Here is a 27,609-nt window from a genome sequence, read left to right on the forward strand (position 1 = left end):
GAGACTGGGTCTTGCTACATAACCCAGGCTGGTTTTGAAATCCTGGCCTGAAGCAATTTTCCAACCTCAGACTGGGTGCAGTGGCTCACGCCTGTAATCCCAGCACTTTGGGAGGCCGAAGTGGGCAGATCACGAGGTCAGGAGATAGAGACCATCCAGGCTCACATGATGAAACCCCATCTCTACAAAAAATACAAAAAAAAAAATTAGCCAGGCATGGTGGCAGGAGCCTGTAGTTCCAGCTACTCAGGAGGCTGAGGCAAGAGAATGGCATGAACCCGGGAGGCAGAGGTTGCAGTAAGCGGAGATCGTGCCACTGCACTCCAACCTGGGTGACAGAGCGAGACTCCGTCTCAAAAAAAAAAAAAAAAAAATTGTCTCTAGTTTCTTTTAAATGCTTATTAAAAGTTTCTCATTAGTTTCTTTTAAATGCTTATTTATTAAAAATTTCTCATTAGAATCTTCTGTTTATGATTGCACTTCATTTTCTTTGAAATTTTACTGCCGTGGAGCACATGCCAGTTATTCAAAATACCTGCCTTCTGTGAGTACACAGTCACATATTACATTGATGTAGAGAATAGAGTTTGTTTTTGTTTTTGTTTCCTTTTTTTTTTTTTTTTGAGACGGAGTCTTACTCTGTCTTAAGACTAGAGTACAATGGTGCAGTCTAGGGTCACTGCAACTTCTGCCTCCCAGGTTCAAGCAATTCTCCTGCCTCAGACTCCCGAGTAGCTAGGATTACAGCCATGTGCCAAACCGGCCGGCTAATTTTGTATTTTTAGTAGAGACGGGGTTTCACCATGTTGGTCAGGCTGGTCTTGAACTCCCAACCTCAAGTAATCCACCCGCCTCAGCCACCCAAAGTGCTGGGATTGCATGTGTGAGCCACCACACCCGGCCTATTTAGAGAAATTTTTAATGGTACATCAATATTGCAAACCACATTTTTTTTTTTTTTTTTTTTTGAGGTGGAGTTTTGCTCTTACTGCACAGGCTGGAGTGCAATGGCGCAGTCTCGGCTCACTGCAACCTCCACCTGCCAGGTTCAAGCAATTCTCCTGCCTCAGCCTCCCTAGTAGCTGGGATTATAGGCATATGCCACCATGCCTGGCTGATTTTGTACTTTTTTTTCAGTAGAGACGGGGTTTCTCCATTTTGGTCAGGCTGGTCTTGAACCGCCAACCTCAGATGATCAACCTACCTCAGCCTCCCAAAGTGCTGGGATTACAGGTGTGAGCCACTGCGCCCGGCCTTTTTTTTTTTTTTTTTTTTTTTTTTGGAGATGCAGTCTCACTCTGTTGCCTAGGCTGAAGTGCAGTGGAGTGATTTCAGCTCACTGCAACCTCTGCCTCCCATGTTCAAGGGATCCTACCACTTCAGCCTCCGGAGTACCTGGGACTACAGGCACATGCCACAAGGCCTGGCTAATTTTCATATTTTTAGTAGAGATGGGGTTTCCCTGTGTTGGCCAGGCTGGTCTCCTACTTCTGAGGTCAGATTTGTCCACCTCAGCCTCCCTAAGTGCTGGGATTACAGGCATGAGCCACCACACCTGGCTGCAAACCGTATTTTGAGTAAACATTTCTCTCATTATTGTTTTCCAGTTCATACTAGTGTGTTTTTTTAGTGTAGGTTTCTTAATATTAGTTTCTTGTGCTTTTTAATCTTACATATGTATTATAATTTCAGACAATTTGCAATTCTGTTTGTACATTTTAAGTCAATGTGGGATTTACTTCAGAGATACATCAGCCATATGTCTATCACAATGACAGTATATATATTTGTGTGTTTATCTATAAATATAACCACAATTTTGGTTATGACTTATCTTGTATATATTCTTTCTTAGTTGATTTTTTTTTTTTCTTTTTCTTTGTTTTTTTTGAGATGGAGTCTTACTCTGTCTCCCAGGCTGGAGTACAATGGCATGATCTCGGCTAACTGCAACCTCTGCCTCCCAAGTTCAAGCAATTCTCCAGTCTCAGCCACCCAAGTAGCTGGGATTACAGGTGCATGTCACCACACCCAGATAATTTTTGTATTTTTAGTAGAGATGGGGTTTCACATGTTGGCCAGGCTCGTCTCAAACTTCCGACCTCAGGTGATCCGCTCACCTCGGTCTCCCAAAGTGCTGAGATTACTGGCATGAGCCACTGTGCCTGGCCCACCCCCTTGCCACTTTTTTTTTCTTAATTTTCAGTGGTTGTTTTATCTTGTCTAATTGAGTAGTCATGGAAATAGTTTTATTTTCACCATGTGTTTAATGATGAATATATATTTGCTCTGTGTGAAAGAAATACTTTTGTGATTTGAAGATAATTTATGAAAAGATTTATGATTCTGTATTTTTTCAGATTTATTTTGAGAAAAATTAATTGTAAAAACACATAACATAAAATTTACCATCTTAAGTCTATTGAAGTGTACATTTCAGGGCCAGGCATGGTTGTGGCTTACATGTGTAATCCCAGAATTTGGGGATGTTAAGGCAGGAGGATTGCTTGATCCCAAAAGTTTGAGACCAGCCTGGGCAACATATGGAGATTCCCTCTCTACAATTTTTTTTTTTTTTTTTTAAACCCAGGCATGGTTGGGTGCAACTGTGGTCCCAGCTCTTTGAAAGATTGAGAGAGGAAGATTACTTGAGTCTGGGAATTTGAGGCTACACTTACCCATAATTGTGCCACTGCACTCTGCCTTGCATGACAGAATGAGACCCTGTCTCAAAAAAAAGCTGTACATATCAGGCATGTTAAGTATATTCACATTGTTATGCAAAAGACTTCTGAAAATTTTACATCTTGTAAAACTAAAACTCAATATCCATTAAGTAACAGCTGAACATTTTACCCTTTCTCCAGCCCTTGACAAATATCCTTCTACATTCTGTTTTTATGAGTGTGACTACTTAAGATATCTCCTATAAATGAGATCATATAGTATCCATCATTTTGTTACTGGCTTATTTCAGGTGACATAATATTATCAAAATTTGTCTTAAAGTGTGTCAAGATTTTTTTTAGGGCTGAATAATATTCCACTGTACTTATATGTTACATTTGTTGATGTATTTATAAGTCAAGAAAGGGTAGCTTCAGTCTTTTGGGTTTTGTGAATACTGGTACAGTAAACATCAGTGTTCAGATATGCCTTCTAGGTCCTACATTGCAGAGTTTGCATATCGATTTACAAATTGAATTGTTGTATTTAATAATTCCATTTTTTTTTTTTTTTTTTTTTTTTTGAGGCGGAGTCTCGCTCTGTCGCCCAGGCCGGAGTGCAGTGGCGCGATCTCGGCTCACTGCAAGCTCCGCCTCCCGGGTTCCCGCCATTCTCCTGCCTCAGCCTCCCGAGTAGCTGGGACTACAGGCGCCGCCACCACACCCGGCTAATTTTTTTGTATTTTTAGTGGAGACGGGGTTTCATTGTGTTAGCCAGGATGGTCTCGATCTCCTGACCTCGTGATCCGCCCGTCTCGGCCTCCCAAAGTGCTGGGATTACAGGCTTGAGCCACCGCACCCCGCCTTTTTTTTTTTTTTTTTTTTTTTTTGAGACAGAGTCTCGCTCTGTCACCCAGGCTGGAGTGCAGTGGCCGGATCTCAGCTCACTGCAAGCTCCGCCTCCCGGGTTCATGCCATTCTCCTGCCTCAGCCTCCTGAGTAGCTGGGACTACAGGCGCCTGCCACCTCGCCCAGCTAAGTTTTTGTATTTTTAGTAGAGACGGGGTTTCACTGTGTTAGCCAGGATGGTCTCGATCTCCTGACCTCGTGATCCGCCCGTCTCGGCCTCCCAAAGTGCTGGGATTACAGGCTTGAGCCACTGCGCCCGGCCTAATAATTCCATTTTTAATTATTTGAGTAACATTTATAACATTTAAAAACAGTGGCTGCATCCTTGTTTTACACCAACAGGTAACGGGTTTTCAGTTCATCAACAGATTTAATGTTTTTTTTTTTTTTTTTTTTTTTTTTTTGAGAGGGAGTCTTGCTCTGTCACCCAGGCTGGAGTGCAGTGGCCGGATCTCAGCTCACTGCAAGCTCCTCCTCTCGGGTTCACGCCATTCTCCTGCCTCAGCCTCCCGAGTAGCTGGGACTACAGGCACCCGCCACCTCGCCCGGCTAGTTTTTTGTATTTTTTAGTAGAGACGGGGTTTCGCCGTGTTAGCCAGGATGGTCTCGATCTCCTGACCTCGTGATCCGCCCGTCTCGGCTTCCCAAAGTGCTGGGATTACAGGCTTGAGCCACCGCGCCCGGCCCAGATTTAATGTTTTTAAAAAATTGATAGTGGCCATTCTAATTGGTTTGAGTTGATTTTTTCACGTGATTTTTATGCATTTCTGTACAAATGTAATTTCCTGTGTCCTTTCAAACGCTTTTTCCCATTTTTGTATTTTTTTGATGAAAATGAATTTCAATTATTAGTCCATTTAAGACTTGTTTATATATTCTCAGTATTAACTGCCATGGACCTTGCTTGACTGAACAAAGGAGGATGAATGCGGGAATAAAGACAAAAACAAAAGAGTATATTTGGAAGAAGGGGTCAGGGGGCTCCTTGCTTCTAGTGAACAAGGGTCCTGAACTTCGATAGCCCTTGGTATTTATTCAGTAAGAGAGAGAGGGAGAAGGGAGAAGGGGGTGGTTGTCAGTCACTTAGGGCAGGCTTGCACGACTGCATTCTTTGAACAGTAGTCTCCAGATATTCCAGTAGATAACCTCGAGGAGCACGGCACGGCACCAGGGAGTGACTGCCCTCAGCAAACCTTCTGGTGGCAGGCACAGATGTGAATGTGCCTACATCCTGCACTCATGATAAACAGTTTGCTGTTTGATCACATAGCCTTCAGTGGAATGCTGAGTTGGTCATGACCCTCGGGCCTTTAGCTCCCTACAGTTAACTCTTATCACATATAATTTGCAAATATTTTTGCTTATTTTCTACAAGGTATTATCACTCTAATATTTTTTTGATGTGTGGAAATTTTGAAGTGTAGTGTAGTTACTTTTTTCTTTGTTGTTCATGCATTTAATGTCATATCAAAAAAAAAATGGTGCCAAGACCAACATCACGTCATTTCTCTTTCTTTCCTAAGAGATTTGTTAGTAATTTTTATATGTTTAAGTATTTTATTTAAAATATTTTTTGTATATGATACAAAGAAAGAATCCAGCTTTATCAGTGTTGGTGTCCAGTTTCAACATGATTTTTTGAAGAGATTGTCTTTTCTCTATTGTGTGCTCATGGCAACGTTGTAAAAGATTATTTAATCATATACCGAAGAGTGTATTTCTGGGCTGTCTATTCTGTTTTTTCATCTGTTTATCTGTGTTTGTGTCAGTACCACCTTATATTTGTAGCTATTAATATATTTTAAAATCCAGATATATAACACCTCCTTGTTCTTTTTCATGAGTGTTTGGCTCTAGTTTATAATCAAATTAAAAATTTTTAAACAATATTCTTCTAAAAATTGTGCTTTGGGGATTTTTATAGAAATTATATTGAATGTATTCATCACTGTAAGTTGTATAGACATCTTTGAAAAATTAAATTTTTTGACCCTTGAGTAAAACTATGTTGAAGAGTATGTGTTATTTTCATATATATTTGGATGTGCCAGTTTTACTTGTGCTCTCAATTTCCAGTTTCATTCAGTTTTAGTCAGAAAACATTCGGTGTATAATTTTTATTTTCTTGCATTTATTTTTTGTTGTTGTTGTCAATTTGAAACAGGATCTCTTTCTGTTACCGAGACTGGAGTGCAGTTACTGCAGCCTCAACCTTCGGGGCTCAAGTGCTCCTTTCACCTCAGCCTCCTGAGTAGCTGGGACTACAGAGATACACTACCATGCCTGGCTAATTTATTGATTATTTGTAGGGACAGAGTACTACTATGTTGCCTAGGCTGGTCTCAAACTTCTGACCCTAAGAGATCCTCCCATCTTGGTCTCCCAAAGTGTTGAAATTATAGGCATGAGCCACAGCACCCACCTGGTATTCTTAATAAGACTTGTTGTGTATCCTAACAGAATACACCAGGTGCAAATAAGAATATTGTGTATTTTCTTGCTTTTAACTGGAAATTTTTTACGTGTCTGTCAAGCGTTGTTGGTCTATGATATAACCTAAATGTTCACAATCCCCAAATATTATGCTGCAATGCAGTCCTCAATGTTGGATGCAGAACCTGGTGGGAGGTGTTACGGCTTGACATCAACCTCTTGGTAAACAAAAACTTTACCCTCTGTTAATTTAAATGAGAACTGGTTCATTATTTCACACTTGCTCTGTCCCTTGCCATGTGGTATGTTCAGTTACTCTTTGCATTTCACCATGATTGTAAGCTTTGTGAAACCCTCACCAGAAGCCAACGTTGGCACACACTTCTTGTACAGTCTCCCAAAGTGTGTACCAAATAACTTTTTTTCTTTTTTTCTTTCCTTTTTTTCTTTTTTTTTTTTTTTTTTTTTTTGAGACATAGTCTCACTCTGTCACCTAGGCTGGACTGCAGTGGCACAATCTTGGCTCACTGCAGCCTCTGCCTCACTGGTTCAAGTGATTCTCCTGCCTCAGCCTCCTGAGTAGCTGGGATTACAGGCATGCACCACCATGCCTGGCTAATTTTGTATTTTTAGTAGAGACAGGGTTTCACCATGTTGGTCAGGCTGGTCTCAAACTCCTGACCTCAGTTGATTCGCCTGTCTTGGCCTCCCAAAGTGCTGTGATTACAGGCATGAGCCACCGTGTCCTGCCAACCTTTTTTCTTTATAAATTATCCGCTCTCAGGTGTACGTCTATATGCAAAATAATTGAAGTTGGCAATTTACTTTTAAAGGTATTATGTTATATTGGGGAGCAGAAAGATCTGTGTTGGGTAAATGTAACAGACTTTTCTTTCTATGTGGCTCTTTGCATTCTGCTCACACACTTAACTAATTTATAAGTTTTCCACAAATGTATTTTGGTCAATGTGGTTTTGTTACATTTATATTTCTATTAAGAAATTAGGGCCTTTGGGCTGGGCACGGTGGCTCATACCTGTAATCCCAGCATTTTGGGAGGCTGAGGTGGGCAGATCACGAGGTCAGGAATTTGAGACCAGCCTGGCCAACATGGTGAAACCCCATTTCTACTAAAAATACAAAAATTAGCTGGGCATGGTGGTGCATGCCTGTAATCCTAGCTACTCAGGAGGCTGAGGCAAAAGAATTGCTTGAATCTGGGTGGCAGAGGTTGCAGTGAGCTGAGATCATGCTGCTGCAGACCAACCCAAGTGACAGATTGAGACTCCATCTCAGAAAAAAAAGAAGAAATTAGGGCCTTTGGTATTTTGCTATGCCATCTTGCTTGTGTAATTTGTATAATGGTATAGGTTGGATTTGTAAAGTATATTTAGAGTCTATCAAGTGAAGTCGTTTGTTATTTTTCTTTCAGTTACTTGTTCTCATTTTGCCCAAGACTTTTCACCAGAGCAGAACATAAAAGATTCTTTCCAAAAAGTGACACTGAGAAGACATGGAAAATGTGAACATGAGAATTTACAGTTAAGAAAATGTGGTAAAAGTGTGGATGAGTGCAAGGTGCAAAAAGGAGGTTACAATGGACTTAACCAATGTTTGCCAGCTACCCAGAGCAAACTATTTCATTGTGATGAATATATGAAAATCTTTCATAAATTTTCAAATTTAAATGGACATAAGATAAGACACACTGGAAAAAAACCTTTTAAATGTAAAGAATTTGGCAAATCATTTTGCATGTTTTCAAACCTAACTCAACGTAAAATAACTTGTACTAGAGTAAATTTCTACAAATGTGAAGACTGTGGAAAAGCCTTTAATGGATCCTTAATCTTTACTAAACATAAAAGAATTCATAATGGAGAGAAACCGTACAAATGTGAAGAATGTGGCAAAGCCTTTAACCTGTCATCACACATTACAACACATAAAATAATTCATACTGGAGAGAATCCCTACAAACATGAAGAATGTGACAAAGCCTTTAATCAGTCCTCAACCCTTACTACACATAAGATAATTCATACTAGAGAGAAACTCAATGAATATAAGGAATATGGCAAAGCTTTCAACCAGCCCTCACACCTCACCAAACATAAGATAATTCATACTGGAGAGAAAGCCTACAAATGTGAAGAATGTGGTAAAGCCTTTAACCAGTCCTCACACCTTACCAGACATAAGATAATTCATACTGGAGAGAAGCCCTACAAATGTGAAGAATGTGGCAAAGCCTTTAGACAGTCCTCACACCTTACTACACATAAGATGATTCATACTGGAGAAAAACCCTACAAATGTGAAGAATGTGGCAAAGCTTTTAACAAGTCTTCACACCTTACTAGACATAAGAGCATTCATGCTGGAGAGAAACCCTACCAATGTGAAAAATGTGGCAAAACTTCTAACCAATCCTCAAACCTTACTGAACATAAGAATATTCATACTGAAGAGAAACCATACAAATGTGAAGAATGTGGCAAAGCCTTTAAGCAGTTCTCAAACCTTACTACACATAAAAGAATTCATACTGGAGAGAAACCCTACAAATGTGAAGAATGTGGCAAAGCTTTTAACCAGTCCTCAATTCTTACTACACATAAGAGAATTCATACTGGAGAGAAATCCTACAAATGTGAAGAATGTGGCAAAGCTTTCTATCGATCCTCAAAACTTACTGAACATAAGAAAATTCATACTAGAGAGAAACGCTACACATGTGAAGAATGTGGCAAAGCCTTTAACCATTCCTCACACCTTACTACACATAAAGTAATTCATACTGGAGAGAAATTCTACCAATGTGAAGAATGTGGTAAAGCCTTTAACCAGTCCTCACACCTTACTAGACATAAGAGAATTCATACTGGAGAGAAACCCTACCAATGTGAAAAATGTGGCAAAGCTTTTAACCAGTCCTCAAATCTTACTGTACATAAGAAAATTCATACTGGTGAGAAACTCTACAAACCTAAAAGATGTAACAGTGGTTTTGAAAACACCTCAAATTTTTCTAAACATAAAAGAAATTATACTGGAGAGAAATCTTAGAAATCTGAAGAATGTAACAAAACCTTTAAAGGTTGTCACGCTTCATTGTACATAAGATAATTCATGCTAAAAACCGTAGTGTGAAGAATGTGGCAAAACTTGTAACCAATGCTCACACCTTATTGCACAGGAAACGATTTGTACTAGAAAAAAAATGTCAAATATACAGAATGTGAAAAAGCCATTAATACCTGTTCACATCTCAGCATCAGAGAGTTCATACTTAATAAAAGCATTATACATGCAATTACGTCAAAAGTCTTTCAGAAAATATAAGCCTCTAAAGTGAAGAGTATTCATTTTGACCACATACATTATGAACATAAAGCGGGTTGTAGTTAGGCAGGAATTCAGACCCAACATGGCGATATCACCTGGCATGGCAGGCCCTTTGTTAGGACTCCCTGCCCTTCACTTCCGGCTAAGACTCAGGGTGCAAAAAAGCCCGCACCCGCCAAAGAACCCCTGCTCTGCGTCAGCTCCTGAACATGTTATTCCCCAGAAATGGAAACCTACCTCAAGAAAGCTGAAACCTACAAACCCCGCCTACCTCACCCTACAAAAGGCCCCTGATACTCGCCCCAAGCGCGACTTCCTCGGCCCTCCTGCTAGAGGACCGGTTAACCTCTCCCATGAGCCCAATAAAGGCTGCCTTTGTTCTCATATGCCTGGTGTCTTCTTGCTTGGCTCCCTCATTTACATTACATTGCTGCTGAAAGCCTGGGAGGAAGCTTCCCCCAGTCCCCTGCCTGTCCGGGTAGGCTCTCCTCTCCTCTGAGCCGGGACCTCCTCTCTGCGCCGGGAGCCGTTTTCACCAAAATCAAGACTTGATTCGATCACTGCTGGGTAAGTTTTCCCCTGTCCTGCAGGCCCCCTCCGGGAATCCCTGTCTGAAACGCGCGGCCACGTCAGGGGCTCCCTCCGGTCAACTGTGACCTCGGCACCGGGGACTAGGAGACGTCCAACCTCCCCGGAAGCCACCGTAGCCGCACTCCATGTGGCAGTGAGAGGACGCTCCTGCTGCCTCCGGACTGCCTGCCTCAGGACCATGAGGGCTGCCCAGTCCAAACCAGACCCAAAATGCCCTCTGGGGTGCCTCTTGGCTAATTTCTAGGCTTTAGGTCTCAGCCAAGACCTAAAAGGAAAGCCGCTTATTTTCTTCTGCACAGTGGCATGGCCGCAGTATAAATTGGATAACTAGTCTCAGTGGCCTGCAGAGGGCACTCTAGACTTTACCATTCTCACGGATCTGACCAACTTCTGCAAGAGACTAGGCAAGTGGTCTGAGGTACCCTGTGTTCAGGCCTTTTGGGACTTGCGTTCACACCCGGTCATCTGGGCCCGATGTTCCTTGCCCCAGGTCTTGCTGGTGAAATCTACTCCCTCAAGCAAGGAGAAGGACAATTCTTCCTCCTTCTCTTAGCCTCCTGATACTCTTCGGTCCCCCGCCCAACCTCCCCCTTACCCTGACCCCTCTTCTCCGTCCTCGTCGGCACCACCACTTCCCCCCACCCCTCCTGTGTCCCCACCAAACCTGACAGACCCTGTCTCTCCTACCTCCTCCTCCTCCTCCTCCTCGCCAGTCTCAGCTCATATCTAGTCCAGGAGTGACCTCCTGTGCCCCTTGCAGGAAGTGGCAGGCGCGGAAGGAGTGGTCCGGGTCCATGTGCCAGTTCTCGCTGGCAGACCTGTCTACAGTTGAAGAGTGTGCAGGCTCAACCCTACCCATTGATTTTATACAGTTATTTGACTGGAAAATAAGTATTTTGATAATTTACTCTAAATCAAGAGACTAGATTTGCAATCTGCAGTCTTTCAATATTAGAGCAAGTCAGAGGGCCAGACGCGGTGGCTCATGCCTGTAATCCCAGCACTTTGGGAGGCCAAGGTGGATCGATCACAAGGTCAGGAGTTCGAGACCACTTTGGCCAATATGGTGAAACCCCGTCTCTACTAAAACTACAAAAATTAGCCGGGCATGGTGGTGTGCGCCTGTAATCCCAGCTACTCGGGAGGCTGAGGCAGGAGAACTGCTTGAACCCAAGAGGCAGAGGTTGCAGCACTACTGCACTCCAGCCGGAACAACAGAGCAAGACTCTGTCTCAAAAAAAAAAAAAGAAGCAAATCAGGGAAGGGCAATGTGTGTATATAGTATGCATTTTCCTACCTGTCAAAATTCTCCTTGTATTGCCTTGACTACTTTAGTAAGCCACTTACTAAAATCCTTTAGCCAGGATTCTAAATTTCAAAATGTCAAAAACATACTGATTGAGAAAAACGAAAATCTTGTTTTTGCTTCTGGTTAGTAATCTAGCCATTTCAAAAAGCAGGCAACTATGCCAAGCCTTTGGGGAAAAAAAGTGTTTTAGATTATTTATTCCACTTCAAATCTTTTGTTACTTCTCGCATGTTAATTTAAAAGAAACTATCAACATAACTCTTCATGCACTCAAGAAACATTCATATTAAGGTGCTTAAAGTTCAATATTGTATTACAGTATAGTAGAATGCTCCATAATTAGCAGAAGTACTTTTTTTTTTTTTTTTTTTGAGATGGAATCTCGCTCTGTCGCCCAGGCTGGAGTGCAGTGGCCAGATCTCAGCTCACTGCAAGCTCCGCCTCCCGGGTTTATGCCATTCTCCTGCCTCAGCCTCCCCAGTAGCTGAGACTACAGGCGCCTGCCACCTCGCCCAGCTAGTTTTTTGTATTTTGTAGTAGAGACGGGGTTTCACCGTGTTAGCCAGGATGGTCTCGATCTCCTGACCTCGTGATCTGCCCGTCTCGGCCTCCCAAAATGCTGGGATTACAGGCTTGAGCCACTGCGCCTGGCCAGAAGTACATTTTTAATAAATTTATGATGTTTTCAAGGTTTTTTGTTTGTTTGTTTTGAAATAGAGTCACTGTCACCTAGGATGGAGTGCAATGATGTGATCTTGGCCCACTGCAACCTCTGCCTCCCAGGTTCAAGCAATTCTCCTGCCTCAGCCTCCTGAGTATCTGCGATTACAGGTGCCTGCCACTGCGCCTGGCTAATTTTTGTAGTTTTTTTAGAGACAGGGTTTCACCATCGTGGCCAGGCTGGTTTTGAACTCCTTACCTCTTGATCCACCTGCCTCAGCCTCCCAAAGTGCTGGGATTACAGGCGTGAGTCACTGCGCCTGGTCATTTTCAGGGTTTTTAAATTGTGAAAACAAATAATTAGGTATGCTTTTTCATAATAAGGTCAATTTTAGCAGGGTACTCACGCATCTCCATAGTATTTCTGTAATGAATAGTATAAAACTGTTCCACTAGAATGCTGATTTAACCAGAATGAGTTCAGACTTGTTGGTAGACTGTTAGTATCCCAGAGGCTGATCATTCACTAAGGCTTACTAAATGCTGCCTAAAAATGCCAGTAAGCACTTTTAACCAGGTTTCCTCTTTTCTCCCATTGATGTGGTCATGTTGTGGTCTCTTCTGTTTATCATAAGCTATTCCAGATTAGAAGTGATTATCTCTTGCACAAATGAGACCTCTTTTTTTCCCTTTTCCATGGGATCCTCCTGTTCTCCCTACTTGAAGCAACATGTAGGAGGCAGATATAATGACAATATACAAATATATTTCCTTCCACGTTGCCACTATGAGCAGATTACAACATGGCCCAGCTGGAAATCACTTACTTCCAGGCCAGGGAGTTTTTTTCTATGATGTGTCTCTTTCTATTAAAAGCACCTCTGATTTAGTTTACCCAATAGTAACCTAATTTCGTGAGTGATTTCCCACCACAGTCACACATTGTTTTTTACAAGAAAAGAAAAGATTACACAGCAGGTGTACAACAAACTGAGAATCTTGAGGATAATCTTAGCATTTTTTGTTCCCAACTGAATAGACCTTTTATTTATTTATTTATTTATTTTTTATACTTTAAGTTCTAGGGTACATGTGCACAATGTGCAGGTTTGTTACATATGTATACGTGTGCCATGTTGGTGTGCTGCACCCATTAACTTGTCATTTACATTAGGTATATCTCCTAATGCTATCCCTCCCCCCACCCCCTCCCCACAATAGGACCTGGGGTGTGATGTTCCCCTTCCTGTGTCCAAGTGATCTCAATGTTCTATTCCCACCTATGAGTGAGAACATGAGGTGTTTGGTTTTCTGCTCTCGCAATAGTGTGCTGAGAGTGATGGTTTCCAGCTGCATCCATGTCCCTACAAAGGACACGAACTCATCCTTTTTTATGGCTACATAGTATTCCATGGTGTATATGTGCCACATTTTCTTAATCCATTCTGTCACTGATGGACATTTGGGTTGATTCCAAGTCTTAACTATTGTGAATAATGCCAACCTTTTTTTTTTTTTTTTTTGAGATGGAGTCTCACTCTGTCACCCAGACTGAAGTGCAGTGGGACCATGTTGGCTCACTGCAACCTCCATCTCCTGGGTTCAAGCAATTCTCTTGCCTCAGCCTCCTGAGTAGCTGAGATTACACGTGCCATTACCACACCTGGGTAATTTTGTATATATATATATATTTTTAGCAGAGACAGAGTTTCATCATGTTGGCCAGGCTGGTCTCAAATTCCTGACCTCAGGTGATCCACCCACCTCGGCCTCCCAAAGTGCTGAGATTACAGGCATGAGCCACGGTGCCCGGCCCTAAATAGACTTTTTTTTTTTTTTTTTTTGAGACGGAGTCTCGCTCTGTCGCCCAGGCTGGAGTGCAGTGGCCGGATCTCAGCTCACTGCAAGCTCCGCCTCCCGGGTTCGGGCCATTCTCCTGCCTCAGCCTCCTGAGTAGCTGGGACTACAGGCGCCCGCCACCTCGCCCGGCTAGTTTTTTGTATTTTTTAGTAGAGACGGGGTTTCACCGTGTTAGCCAGGATGGTCTCGATCTTCTGACCTAGTGATCCACCCGTCTCGGCCTCCCAAAGTACTGGGATTACAGGCTTGAGCCACCGCGCCCGGCCCTAAATAGACTTTTAAAAGTATTTCAGTTGCTTTTGTTATCTCAGTAAGCAGACATCATCTGCAAATGATAGTTAACTACTTTCCAGTTATATTTATTGCAAATATTAGCTATTGTTTTCTGGCTTATTTATGTACCTTTTTTTTTTATCTTCATACTCACTTAGAACAATAAAAATGCATCCAATTATTTAATTTTTGTAAAATGTTTATTTAAAAATGAGTGTTAAAAATTATTTTGTCTTTTCTGCTTGAAGAGGGTTTTTATTGTTATACTGAAGAGAGTTATCTCTGGATACCAAGCTGCCTTTGGTTTTTGTTTTTGTTTTCCTGATGGAGTCTTGCTCTGTCACCAGGCTAGAGTGCAGTGGCATGATCTCGGCTCACTGCAACCTCCGCCTCCTGGGTTCAAGCGACTCTCCTGTCTCAGCCTCCTGAGTAATTGGGACTACAGGTGCATGCCATCTCACCCAGCTAATTTTTGTATTTTTCATAGTGATGGGAGTTCACCATGTTAGTCAGGCTGACCTCATGATCCTCCTGCCTTGGCCTCCCAAAGTGCTGGATTACAGGCGTGAGCCACAGCTCCCAACCTCTGTTTGTGTTTTAATACTGGCTTCGCTAGTGTGACCAAGTCCTTTCTCACAGTGGCTTTGTTTCTTCCTCTGTAAAATGAGAATAATAATAAGACCTATGTTATTAAGTTACTGTGAAAATTGAATTCAGTAACACATACATAGTGTTACAATTAGTGATCAGTATAAATTAGCTACTTTTAATGAGATATTTATATGCTGAAAATTACACTAACATATGCTTTAACATAGAAATATTCTTTCGTAACATGAGTTTTTCCACCAACAGATAAATATATATTAAAATTAATTCTTCTAAAAATGTAGTATAAGCAATGGAACACTATTCAGCCTTAAAAGTGGGTAAATCTCATCATTTGAATCAACAGAAATAAATTTAGAAGACATTGTGCTACATGAAATAAGCCAGACATGGCCGGGCGCGGTGGCTCAAGCCTGTAATCCCAGCACTTTGGGAGGCCGAGACGGGCGGATCGCGAGGTCAGGAGATCAAGACCATCCTGGCTAACACGGTGAAACCCCGTCTCTACTGAAAAATACGAAAAACTAGCCAGGCGAGGTGGCGGGCGCCTGTAGTCCCAGCTACTCGGGAGGCTGAGGCAGGAGAATGGCGTGAACCCGGGAGGCGGAGCTTGCAGTGAGCTGAGATCCAGTCACTGCACTCCAGCCTGGGCGGCAGAGCGAGACTCCGTCTCAAAAAAAAAAAAAAAAAAAAGAAATAAGCCAGACATAAGTAGACAAGTACTGCAAGATGTATTTATATGTTAAACCTAAGAAAGTTTAACTCAAAAAAGCAGAAAGTGGAATAATAGTTATCAGAGGCTGGGGGTGGTGGGAAAGAAATAAGAGAGTTGTGGCCAGGCGCAGTGTCTCATGCCTGTAATCCCAGCAGTTCCGGAGGTCAAGGTGGGCAGATCACCTTAGGTCGGGAGTTTGAGACCAGCCTGACCAACATGGAGAAAGCCCATCTCTACTAAAAATACAAAATTAGCCGTGCGTGGTGACGTGCACCTGTAATCCCAGCTACTCAGGAGGCTGAGGTAGGAGAATCGCTTAAACCCGGGAGGCGGAGGTTGCAGTGAGCTGAGACTGTACCACTACACTCCAGCCTGAGCAACAGAGTGAGACTGTCTCAGAAAAAAAAAAAAAAAAAAAAAAAATGCTAACTGATGTAATTCTCTCACCTGTGGAGAGTGTATGCCTCTTATTTTAATTAATCTGAAAGTTACATTACTAAATAAATTTTCTAGTTAAAACCAATTTTCTGTGCAATAAAAAGTATCAACTTTTAAATTAGAACCTACAAAGTACCATGTAAAATGTCATGGCATAAAGACAGCAATAAGAAAACTGTCATCATAAAACAGTAAATAAAGAAGGACTGTGATGCATACATTCTTGGAATCCACATAATAAGACAAACAAAACTGAGAATAATTAGGAAAGGAAAAAGTCAGAATTTATATTTAAATTCAGCAAGAGTCAGTTTTGCAGCGTGGAAAAAAATATCCTCTCCACGTGAAGAATAAATGTTATTTCTTCACCGTTGCTATTTTTCATCCCTGACTTGAAGTTACAAACTAACTCCACCAGGAATAATTATGGCTTATTATAAAGCATCTGTGACACAGCAAGCACGGTCATGTTTGTTTGCTGCATTTATGTATAGAAACGTACTCCTGAAGTCTCACTAGTACTTACCTAAACAAATTGGCTCAATCAATCAATAAATTTACTTATGTCATTTATAAAAAGTGAAAGGAACAATAACTAAAGAAATGTAGGCTTATATAGGGTTCTCCAATTAATAAATGAAAATGGAACGTTCCAACTAAATAAAATATAAATTAATGTATTAGTCCATTTTCATGCTGCTGCTGATAAAGACATACCCAAGACTGGGCAATTTACAAAAGAAGGAGGTTTATTGGACTTACAGTTCCATGTGACTTGGGAAGCCTCACAATCATGATGGAAGGCAAGGAGGAGCAAGTCACTTCTTACATGGATGGCAGCAGGCAAAGAGAGACCTTGTGAAGAGAAACTTTGGTTTTTAAAACCATCACATTTCATGAAACCCATTCACTGTCATGAGAACAGCACAGAAAAGATGCTGTTCAATCATCTATGATTCAGTGATTCAATACTCTCCCACTGAGTCCCTCCCACAAGAGGGAGGAATTATGGGAGCTACGAGATGAGATTTGCGTGTGGACACAGAGCCAAACTATATCATTCTGCCCCTGGCCTCTCCCAAATCTCATACATTCACGTTTCAAAACCAGTCATACCTTCCCAGTAGTCCCCCAAAGTTTTAACTCATTTCAGCATAAACTCAAAAGTCCACGGTTTAAAGTCTCATTTGAGACCAGACAAGTCCCTTCCACCTGTGAGCCAGTAAAATCAAAACCAAGTTCGTTACTTCCTAGATACAATGGAAGTAAAGGCATTGGGTAAAGATAGCCATTCCAAATGAGAGAAATTGGTCAAAATAAAGGGACTGAAGGCCCCATGCAAGTCCAAAATCCAGTGGGGTGGTCAAATCTTTTTTTTTTTTTTTTGAGATGGAGTCTCGCTCTGTCGCCTAGTCTGGAGTGCAGTGACCGGATCTCAGCTCACTGCAAGCTCCGCCTCCCAGGTTCACGCCATTCTCCTGCCTCAGCCTCCCGAGTAGCTGGGACTACAGGCGCCTGCCATCTCGCCCAGCTAGTTTTTTGTATTTTTTAGTAGAGGGTTTCACCGTGTTAGCCAGGATGGTCTCGATCTTCTAACCTCGTGATCCGCCAGTCTCGGCCTCCCAAAGTGCTGGGATTACAGGCTTGAGTGCCGCGCCCAGCCCAGGGGTGGTCAAATCTTAAAGCTCCAAAATGATCTCCTTTGACTTCATGTCCCACATCCAGATTATGCTAATGCAAAATATGGATTCCCATTGTCTTGGGCAGCTACACCCTTGTGGCTTTGCAGAGTACAGCCTCTCTCTGCTGCTTTCATGGGCTGGCACTGAGTGTCTGTGGCTTTTCCAGGTGCACAGTGCAAGCTGTCGGTGAATCTACAATTCTGGGGTCTGGAAGATGGTGGCCCTCTTCTCACAGCTCCATTAGATGGTGCCTCAGGAGGGACTCTGTGTGGGGGCTCTGACCCCACATTTTCCATCCACACTGCCCTAGCAGAGGTTCTCCATGAAGGGCCTGCCCCTACAGCAGTCTTTTGTCTGGGCATTCAGGGATTTCCATACATCTTCTGAAATCTACGTAGAGGTTCCTAAACCTCAGTTCTTGACTTCTGTGCACCTGCAGGCTCAACACCAATGGAAGCTGCTGAGGCTTGGGGAGTCCACCCTCTAAAGGCACAGCCTGAGCTGTACATTGGCCCCTTTCAGCCGTGGCTGGAGCAACTGGGACACAGGGCACCAAGTTCCTAGGCTGGAAACAGCACGGGAACCCTGGGCCCAGACTATAAAACCATTTTTTCCTCCCGGACCTCCAGGCACCTGATGGGAGAGGCTGCCATGAAAGTCTCTGACATGGCCTGGAGACATTTTCCCCATGGTCTGGGGATTTACATTAGGCTCCTTGCTACTTATGCAAATTTCTGCAGCCAGCTTGTATTTCTTCCCAGAAAATGGGCTTTTCTTTTCTATCGCATAGTCAGGCTGCAAATTTTCCAAACTTTTATGCTCTGCTTCCCTTATAAAACTGAATGCCTTTAACAGTATACAAGTCACCCCTTGAATGCTTTTGTGCTTAGAAATTTCTTCTGCCAGACACTCTAAATCATCTTTCTGAAGTTCAAAGTTTCACAAATCTCTAGGGCAGGGGCAAAATGCCACCAGTCTTTTTGTTAAAACATAACAAGAGTCACCTTGGCCGGGCGCGGTGGCTCAAGCCTGTAATCCCAGCACTTTGGGAGGCCGAGACGGGCGGATCACAAGGTCAGGAGATCGAGACCATCCTGGCTAACACGGCGAAACCCCGTCTCTACTAAAAAAAAACACAAAAAATTAGCCGGGCGAGGTGGCGGCGCCTGTGGTCCCAGCTACTCGGGAGGCTGAGGCAGGAGAATGGCATGAACCCGGGAGGTGGAGCTTGCAGTGAGCTGAGATCTGGCCACTGCACTCCAGCCTGGGCGACAGAGCGAGACTCCGTCTCAAAAAAAAAAAAAAAAAAAAAAAAAAAGTCACCTTTACTCCAGTTCCCAACAAGTTCCTCATCCCCATCTGAGGCCACCTCAGCCTGGACCTTATTGTCCATATCACTATCAGCATTTTGGACAAAGTCATTCAACAAGTCTCTAGGAAGTTCCAAACTTTATTACACCTTCCTGTCTTCTTCTGAGCCATCCAAACTGTTTTAACCACTGCCTGTTACCCAGTTCCAAAGCTGCTTCTACATTTTTGGGTATCCTTTTAGCAGTGCCCCACTCTACTGGTACCAATTTACTGTTTTCGTTCATTTTCATGCTGCTGATAAAGGTATACCTGAAACTGGCGATAAAAAGTTTTAAGTGGACTTACAGTTCCACATGGCTGGGGAGACCTCAGAATCATGGTGGGAGGTGAAAGGCACTTCTTACATGGTGGCAGCAGGAGAAAAATGAGGAAGAAGTGAAAGCAGAAACCCCTGATGAACCCATCAGATATGGTGAGGCTTAATCACTATCACAAGAATAGCACAGGAAAGACTGGTCGCCATGATTTAATTACCTCTCACTGGGTCCCTCTCACATGTGGGAATTCTGGGAGATATAATTCAAGTTGTGATTTAGATGGGGACACAGCCAAATGATATCACTGATGTTTATTCTGAATTAACACATCCCTTCCTAATAAGGGGTGGGGCATTCAGGAGAAAATCAAAGTCTCTGAAGAGCAGCTTAAAGGATAGGTAAAGCATGGTGGGTCAAAACAGAGTTAGCATTCTGGAAGGAATTTAATCTTACTTGCCACGTCAAGGGTTACCCAAGGCTCCTCCATAGATACAGTTAGTTGTCCAGCAGGAGCTGTGGCAGAAGGTCTCAGTCCCGTCGCTCTTGGGCTTACCTGGCTATTTCAGCCATCTTGGGTTTGGGTGCTGATGGATCCCTTCAGAATGCTGGGCAATCCCTTTCCCAATGGCCAGTTTTCTTACAATGTGCCCACTGATTTATGCCCAAGGCATGGTGACTCATCTGCCCAGCTTTGGGCTTCCCACCTTTCAGCTTCCCTTGTTCAGGCCAAGAACCAGGAGGCAACCCCATGTTTGAGGTGAGCTTAAGGCTGCAGCCAAGAGCCATACTTGTGGGAGGTCCTGCTTGCACTTTCTGCTTTTCTGCTTTGTCCCTGTTATCAAAAACTAAAAATTCCATAACCAAAGCTGTTCCTTAGAAGTTTGGGGATCCATAGCTGCTTTTAATAGTTTTCTGTGGATATCAGGGGCAGACTGGGTTATAAAATGTACTCCCAGAAGGGTTCATCTTTCCTTTGAGGCAGGATCAATGTTAGTATATTTCCCGATTGCCTCAACTAAATGCCCTTGAACAAAGTTGGATTCTCGGCCGGGCGCGGTGGCTCACGCCTGTAATCCCAGCACTTTGGGAGGCTGAGGTGGGCGGATCACGAGGTCAGGAGATCGAGACCATAGTGAAACCCTGTCTCTACTAAAAATACAAAAAATTAGCCGGGCGCGGTGGCGGGCGCCTGTAGTCCCAGCTACTCGGGAGGCTGAGGCAGGAGAATGGCGTGAACCTGGGAGGCGGAGCTTGCAGTGAGCTGAGATCCGGCCACTGCACTCCAGCCTGGGCGACAGAGCGAGACTCCGTCTCAAAAAAAAAAAAAAAAAAAAAAAAAAAAAAAAAAAAAAAAAAAAAAAGTTGGATTCTCATCTTTGCCCGCAGAAACTTCCTTAACTTTTTTATAGTCAATAGGCTTTTTCAAACATTTCTTCATCCCTTTCAAAAAACAAGTGACCATATGCTCTCTTCACCCCAAGTCCTCACTGCCTCTTTGATAGTTCCCTTCTGGATCTTGATCTTGAACTGCTAAACCTCTTGCCTGATATATATTATGGTTCAAGTTGCAAGCCAATACCTCATCTGCATGGGCCCTAACTGTCCCCAAAATGCATTCTCTTGTACTCTTTTACTGTACAACACAGAGACAACAAAACGTGCAGATCCTGCCCAGTTAAACTGTAGGTCAGAGTTAATTTCTCAAACTCATCTAGGAATTTTCCTGGATCTTCAGAGAAATGACCAAACTTCTCTTTACATAGAGCCAAATCAGACATAGAAAAGGGGACATGTCCACTCACAGTGCCTTCTTCCCCATTTGCCACCTCTGTAAGTGGACAAAGATTTCCCTTTGGAGGTTGATAGGCAGCTCCACTATGAATAGTACTCACTGAGCTCAGTTACTCAGGGAGTGGTGGGTATACAGAGGGACTAGATGGGAAAGGAGGAGCAGATGAAGGATTCTCAACAGAAGTTTCAGGTGGACTAGAGGAAGAAAGGACTGACACATCTGAACCTTTAGAGCTGACAGAGAAGGGTCTGCTCCACTCAAAACTGCCTGCTGAACCGGGGGTCGGGGATGCTTGCATTAAAGGATCATCTTGCATGTCTAGTTCTTTTTCTTCTTTTTCTCTCATCAAACATGTTTCACATTATCCAACTAACATAAGTGAGCCAAGCCATGAATCTTAAACCACAAATGAACCTTGGCAAAAATGTCGAATAAGGCAAAGGAAATGAAGAAGATTTAGATGGGAATGACCAGAGCAAGTAGGTTCTGGGCAATAGTGACTGTGTGGATTAAATAAGCAGAGTTGGTTTGCCTGAATCCAAGAAAAGAAAGAATCGCATTTTTCGTGTGCAAAATGAAACAAAACAGCAAGGACAGAAGTCCCCTGACTTCCATCCCAGTGCTTCTCGATCACAGTCGCTATAGCAGCAAGAAAATATAACCACATCTATGTAATTTTATTGCTCATAGCTGTTAAATACTAAATCAGCAATTTTAGAGATGGTGCCTTCAATACTTTTTGTTCTCAAAGTTTCACAAGCAAAAGGACAGAAATCAGGAGGTACATAGAAAAAGAGTAAGTTAACATCCCTAAGATCAGTTAAAGTCTCCTGAAAATGAAGGTGAAAGCCGGGCATGGTGGATCACACCAGTAATCCCAGCACTTTGGGAGGCCAAGGCGGGCGGATCACCTGAAGCCAGGAGTTTGAGACCAGCCTGGCCAACATGGTGAAACTCCACCTCTACTAAAAATACAAAAATCTGCCGGGCATGGTGGCAAGAGCCTGCAGTCCCAGCTACTTGAGAGGCTGAGGCAGTAGAATTGCTTGAACCCAGAGATGGAGGTTGCAGTGAGCTGAGATCACGCCACTGCACTCCAGCCTGGGTGGCAGAGTGAGACCGCATCTAAAAAATAAAATGAAATAACATAATGACAGTGAAACAGAGACAGCGCCCAAGAAATTGATTCATGCAGCAAGTAAAAGGCAGATTAATACAAAGGGCTTAGCCTGCAGTGCCAAACCCATTTTTATGTGCGAGGGACTTTACTGAGAGGTCCCTAAACCTTAGAAGGGACTCTAACCCTCCTAAATCAGGCATCTGACCTCAGGGTCACTCAAGCATTCTTTCCTTTTATTAAGAGGGGCCTCTAACCCAATCCCATTATTTAACCCCACCACTTACCCAAAGTCATCCAATCAGTGCTGCAGCCTATTTCCTTTGGGTTAGAGGTTTCTTTAGTATCATCCCTTCCGTGGTTCACCAGAAAGATGTTACAGGACCCCAACACTTACGCAAAGGTAGCCAATGGGTCAGGGTTTCTGCACTATAGTCCCTTCTGTGGTCCCAGAAACGTGTTACAGGAAAGGGGTCCCGATCCAGACCCCAGTAGAGGGTTCTTGGATCTCACGCAAGAAAGAATTTAGGGCAAGTCTGCAGTGCAAAGCAAAAGCAAGTTTATTAAGAAAGCAAAGTGGTGAAAGGACAGCTACTCCATAGACAAAATAGGACGTTCCTGACATCCACCCTAGGTACAATACTTGCATATCAGATGTGTCCTGCTACAAGGGTTTGTAATACATAATTAATTTTCTTAATTACTACATTTTGTGAGAACTGATATTATTATCTTTATTTATTTTTTTTATTTTTTGAGACGGAGTCTGGCTCTCAGCTCACTGCAAGCTCCACCTCCGGGGTTTACGCCATTCTCCTGCCTCAGCCTCCCAAGTAACTGGGATTACAGGCGCCCGCCATCTCGCCCGGCTAGTTTTTTGTATTTAGTATAGACGGGGTTTCACCGTGTTCGCCAGGATGGTCTCGATCTCCTGACCTCGTGATCCACCCGTCTCAGCCTCCCAAAGTGCTGGGATTACAGGCTTGAGCCACCGCGCCCGGCCGATATTATTATCTTTAAAGCAAAATTAGGAATGCCTTTGTTCTCCAGATATCAGGATATCTGGACACTCCCAAGTCTGAGTCTGTTTAGTAAACATTATTAATTTGTTCCCTTAACCATAAACATTTAGAGGCTAGGAATGCCTAATTTTCTGGGAATGCAGCCCAGCAAGTCTCAGCCTCCTTTTTTTTTTTTCTTTTTCTTTGAGACGGAGTCTTGCAGTCTCTCTCTGTCGCCCAGGCTGGAGTGCAGTGGCGCGATCTCAACTCACTGCAAGCTCCGCCTTCCGGGTTGACGCCATTCTCCTGCCTCAGCCTCCTGAGTAGCTGGGACTACAGGCGCCCGCCACCGCGCCGGGTATTTTTTGGCACTTTTAGTAGAGACAGGGTTTCACCGTGTTAGCCAGGATGGTCTTGATCTCCTGACCTCGTGATCCGCCCACCTTGGCCTCCCAAGGTGCTGGGATTACAGGCGTGAGTCACCGCGCCCGGTTTCAGCCTCAATTTTGTAGCCCTCACTCAAAATGGAGTTCTCTGTGTGGAACCCCTCTGACATAACCACTGCAGGAACATACCAGGAAAAACCAAAAGATTTCACAGACCCTTTGAAAGAAGCAGATTGTTGCTGCAAACCCCGTGACACAGCTGAAGAATTGTGAGTTCCCCAAAGTGTGAGAGAAAGAAAGTCTACCTTTGAATGCACATCCCCACTGGGGGACCTGAAAAGTCCAGATCAAGGGAAACGTATTTAACCTTACCTAGAGCTGAAATGAATTTAGGGAGCTGAGTGAAATATAAAAGAAGAAGCAAGAGAAAGAGCCTGTAGGCATTCCCAGCCCCCAGCTCAAGACCAAAGGAGTCATTCCTGACTTTATCTCACAAGGGTCTTTGCGAAAGGCAGCTAGCAGAATTAGGAAGGGGCCAAAAGAATAAAAAAGCTTTTAATGAACTGTGCAATAATTTTGACCGAGGATAAATGTTACTGCGCAGAGTCTGTAGGGGTAAATAGGAAGTGCAGATACAAGCACAGAAGCTGTCCAGCAAAAGGTGTGGGCAAGGGGGGAGGGGTGAAGCCTGAAAGCCTTTTTGGCTTTCTCAGCGGGAGGCATGTAGCCTGGGTCAAGATCTCAACTCTGCACGCTGGCTGCCTTGATATAAACTTCATGCTTTTGGCAGGACAGGGTGGGAATGGAATGAGACTGGCCTTGCTGGCTGCATGGGAGCTGGGTGAAGCCCATCACTGCCAGCTTTGTCTCACTTTCTTGGTGCTCTGTATGGAGCAGCAAAGGCAGCCATAATTACCCTTAAAACATAACTCCATTGGCTTGAGAACCACTTCTCCTCCAACAGTGACTGCAGCAAGCCACACCCACTGAGAGTCTGAGTTCAGACTGGTCTAATCCTGCCTCCCCCTGATGATTTTTCTCTACTCAACCTGGTAGCTGAAGGTGAAATAAAGTAACTTTTGGAAAATCTATGGTCCTACCCATCACCTGAGAATCCTGAACGGGTATCCTGGTTAACATAGAGCTAGTCTATACCCCCTTTCTACTACCACAGCTGGTGCTCTCCTGAAAGCACCACCATTTGGCTGGAGGCCAACTGACACAAGCCATGACAGCAACTCATAACAGAACAGCCCTGCTCCAAGGAAAAAACAAACAACAACAACAACTAATTCCACTACCTGTAACATCCTGGCTAACCAGAGTTCCTGAGTCTGTCCACATGACAAATTCACTGCTTGCATAACAAAGCACTTGAGGAAACCAATGCACTAAATAAAACTACAACCAAGGTCTCTCACACAGTCAATTTCACTTCCCTGCCACCTCCACTGAAGCAGGTGCTGGTATTCATGGCTGAGAGACCTGAAGACAGCTTACATCACAGGACACTTTGCAGACATTCCTCGATATCAGCCTGGAGCTGTGGAGCTCCATTGGGTTACTAGTCCCAGGAGAGCAGTAACAATCACTGTAGTCTGACTTGCAGAAAGCTCATCCCTAGGAAAAGTGAGAAAGCACCACATCAAGAAATCACTCCATGGGACAGAAGAATCTGAACCGGAGCCCTTGAGTCCAAGATCTTTCCACTGAAATAGTCTAGCCAAATGAGAAGAAACCAGAGAAGTAATTCCAGTATGACAAGACAAGGTTCTATAACACCCCCAGAATATTGCACTAGCTCTTCTGTAATCATTCCAAACCAAAAAGAAATGTCTGAGTTGCCAGAAAATAAATTGAGAAAGTTGATTATTAAGCTACTAGAACAGTAACCAGAGAAACAAGAAAACCAACTTAAAGAAATTTTAAAAATTAATACAAGATACGAATTTAAAAATTTCCAAAGAAATAAATGTTATAAATTAAAAAACAATCACCACTTCTGGAAATGAAAGATACACTTACAGAAATACAAAATAAACTGGAAAGTTTAAACAATAGACTACAACAAGTAGAAGAAAGAACTTCAGAGCTTGAAGAAAAGTCTTTCAGATTAAATCAGTCTGACAAAGACAAAGAAGAAAGAATCAACAAAATGAACAAAGCTTCCAAGAAAATTGGGATTATGTTAAATGACCAACCCTAGGAATAATTGGTGGTCCTGAAAAAAAACAAAAAGATAAATTTACATGTTTGGAAATTTTATTTGAGTGAATAATTGAGAAAAACTTCTCAGACCTTGCTAGTGATCTAGATATCACAAAAAATTTATCACAAAAGGATCATCACCTATTCACATAGCCATTAGGTTATCTAAATTCATGATGAAGAAAAGGATCATAAGAGCTGTGAGGAAAAACATCAGGTACCCTATAAACAAAACCTACCAGATTAACACAGATTACTCAGCAGAAACCCTACAAGAAAGAAGGGACTATGTTCCTGTCTTTAGCCTCCTTAAACAACACAGTTTTTAGCCAAGAATGTTGTATCCAGTTAGAGTAAGCTTCATAAATGAAAGCGAGATAAAGTCATTTTCAGAAAAACAAGTGTTGAGAGAATTTACAAGTACCAAGCCAGCAATAGAAGAAATTTTAAAAGAACTTCTAAATCTTGAAAGAAAACCTCAAAATACAGCAAAATAGTACCTCCTTAATGTATAAATCTCACAAGGCCTATAAAACAATAACAAAAAAACGCGAAGATATTCAGGCAACAGCTAACCTGATGAATACAGCAGTACCTCACATCTGAAAACTAACATTAAATGTCAATAACCTAAATGCTCTCTACTTAAAAGATGCAGAGTGGCAGAATAAATAAAAATTTACAGCAGGGCACGGTGGCTCATGCCTGTAATCCCAGCACTTTGGGAGGCCGAGGTGGGTGGTTCACCTGAGGTCAGGAGTTCAAGACCAGCCTGGCCACCATGGTGAAACCCCATCTCGACTAAAATAGAAAAATTAGCCAGGTGTGGTGGCGTGCGCCTATAATCCCAGCTACTCAGGGTGCTGAGGCAGTAGAATTGCTTGAACCTGAGAGGCAAAAGTTGCAGTGAGCTAAGATCATGCCACTGCACTCCAGTCTGGGCAACAAGAGTGACACTCCATCTCAAAAGAAAGAAAAAAATAATTAACAACCAAGCATCTACTGTCTTTAAGAGACTTGCCTAACAAATGAAAACTTAAATAAACTTAAGGCAAAGAAGTGGAAAAAGATATTCTGTGCAAATGGAAACAAAAAGTAAGAAGGAGTAGCTATTCTCATAGCAGACAAAACAGACAATGGTAAACAAAACAAAATGAAACAAAAAAACAAAGAATAACATTATATAATAATAAAAGAACTGGTCCAACAGGAAGCCATCACAATTCTAAATCCATATGCACCTAACACTGGAGCTCCCAGATTTATAAAATAATATCTGCTAGGCAAAAGAAAGGAGATAGAAAGCAACAAAATAATAATGGGGTACTTTAATATCCCACTGACAATACTAGAAAGGTCATCTAGACAGAAAGTCAACAAAGATACAATAAATTTAAACTGTACACTAGAATAAATTGACTTAACAGATATTTACAAAACATTCTACTCAACAACTGCAGAATATACATTCTATTTATTAGCACATAAAAATTATCCAAAATAGACCATATAATAGGCTACAAAATAAGTCTCACCAATTTTAAGAAAATCAAAATTATATCAAGTATTCTCTCAGGCCACATTGGAATGAAATTGGGAATCAATTCCAAAATGAATCCTCAAATGCATTGAAATTACATAACCTGGCCGGGCGCGGTGGCTCACGCCTGTAATCCCAGCACTTTGGGAGGCCGAGGCGGGTGGATCACAAGGTCAGGAGATCGAGACCACGGTGAAACCCCGTCTCTACTAAAAATACAAAAAATTAGCCGGGCGCGGTTGTGGGCGCCTGTAGTCCCAGCTACTCGGGAGGCTGAGGCAGGAGAATGGCGTGAACCCGGGAGGCGGAGCTTGCAGTGAGCCGAGATCGCGCCACTGCACTCCAGCCTGGGCTGGGCGACAGAGCGAGACTCCGTCTCAAAAAAAAAAAAAAAAAAAAAAAAAAAAGAAATTACATAACCTGCTCTTGAATAATTTTTTCATC

The 27,609-nt window shown here is 42.8% G+C and overlaps 1 protein-coding gene across 1 annotated transcript in view; it reads left to right on the forward strand.

Annotated features, from left to right (window-relative positions):
* Positions 1-27,609, forward strand: part of LOC102116731 (uncharacterized) — a 74,447-nt gene that overhangs the window by 7,141 nt on the left and 39,697 nt on the right. Inside the window, 1 exon segment of the mRNA XM_005596061.5 lies at positions 7,441-8,913. Coding sequence (XP_005596118.5) covers positions 7,441-8,913 — 1,473 coding nt within the window.

This window comes from Macaca fascicularis, chromosome 19, assembly GCF_037993035.2.
Source record: "Macaca fascicularis isolate 582-1 chromosome 19, T2T-MFA8v1.1".
NCBI classification, from domain to species: Eukaryota; Metazoa; Chordata; class Mammalia; order Primates; family Cercopithecidae; genus Macaca; species Macaca fascicularis.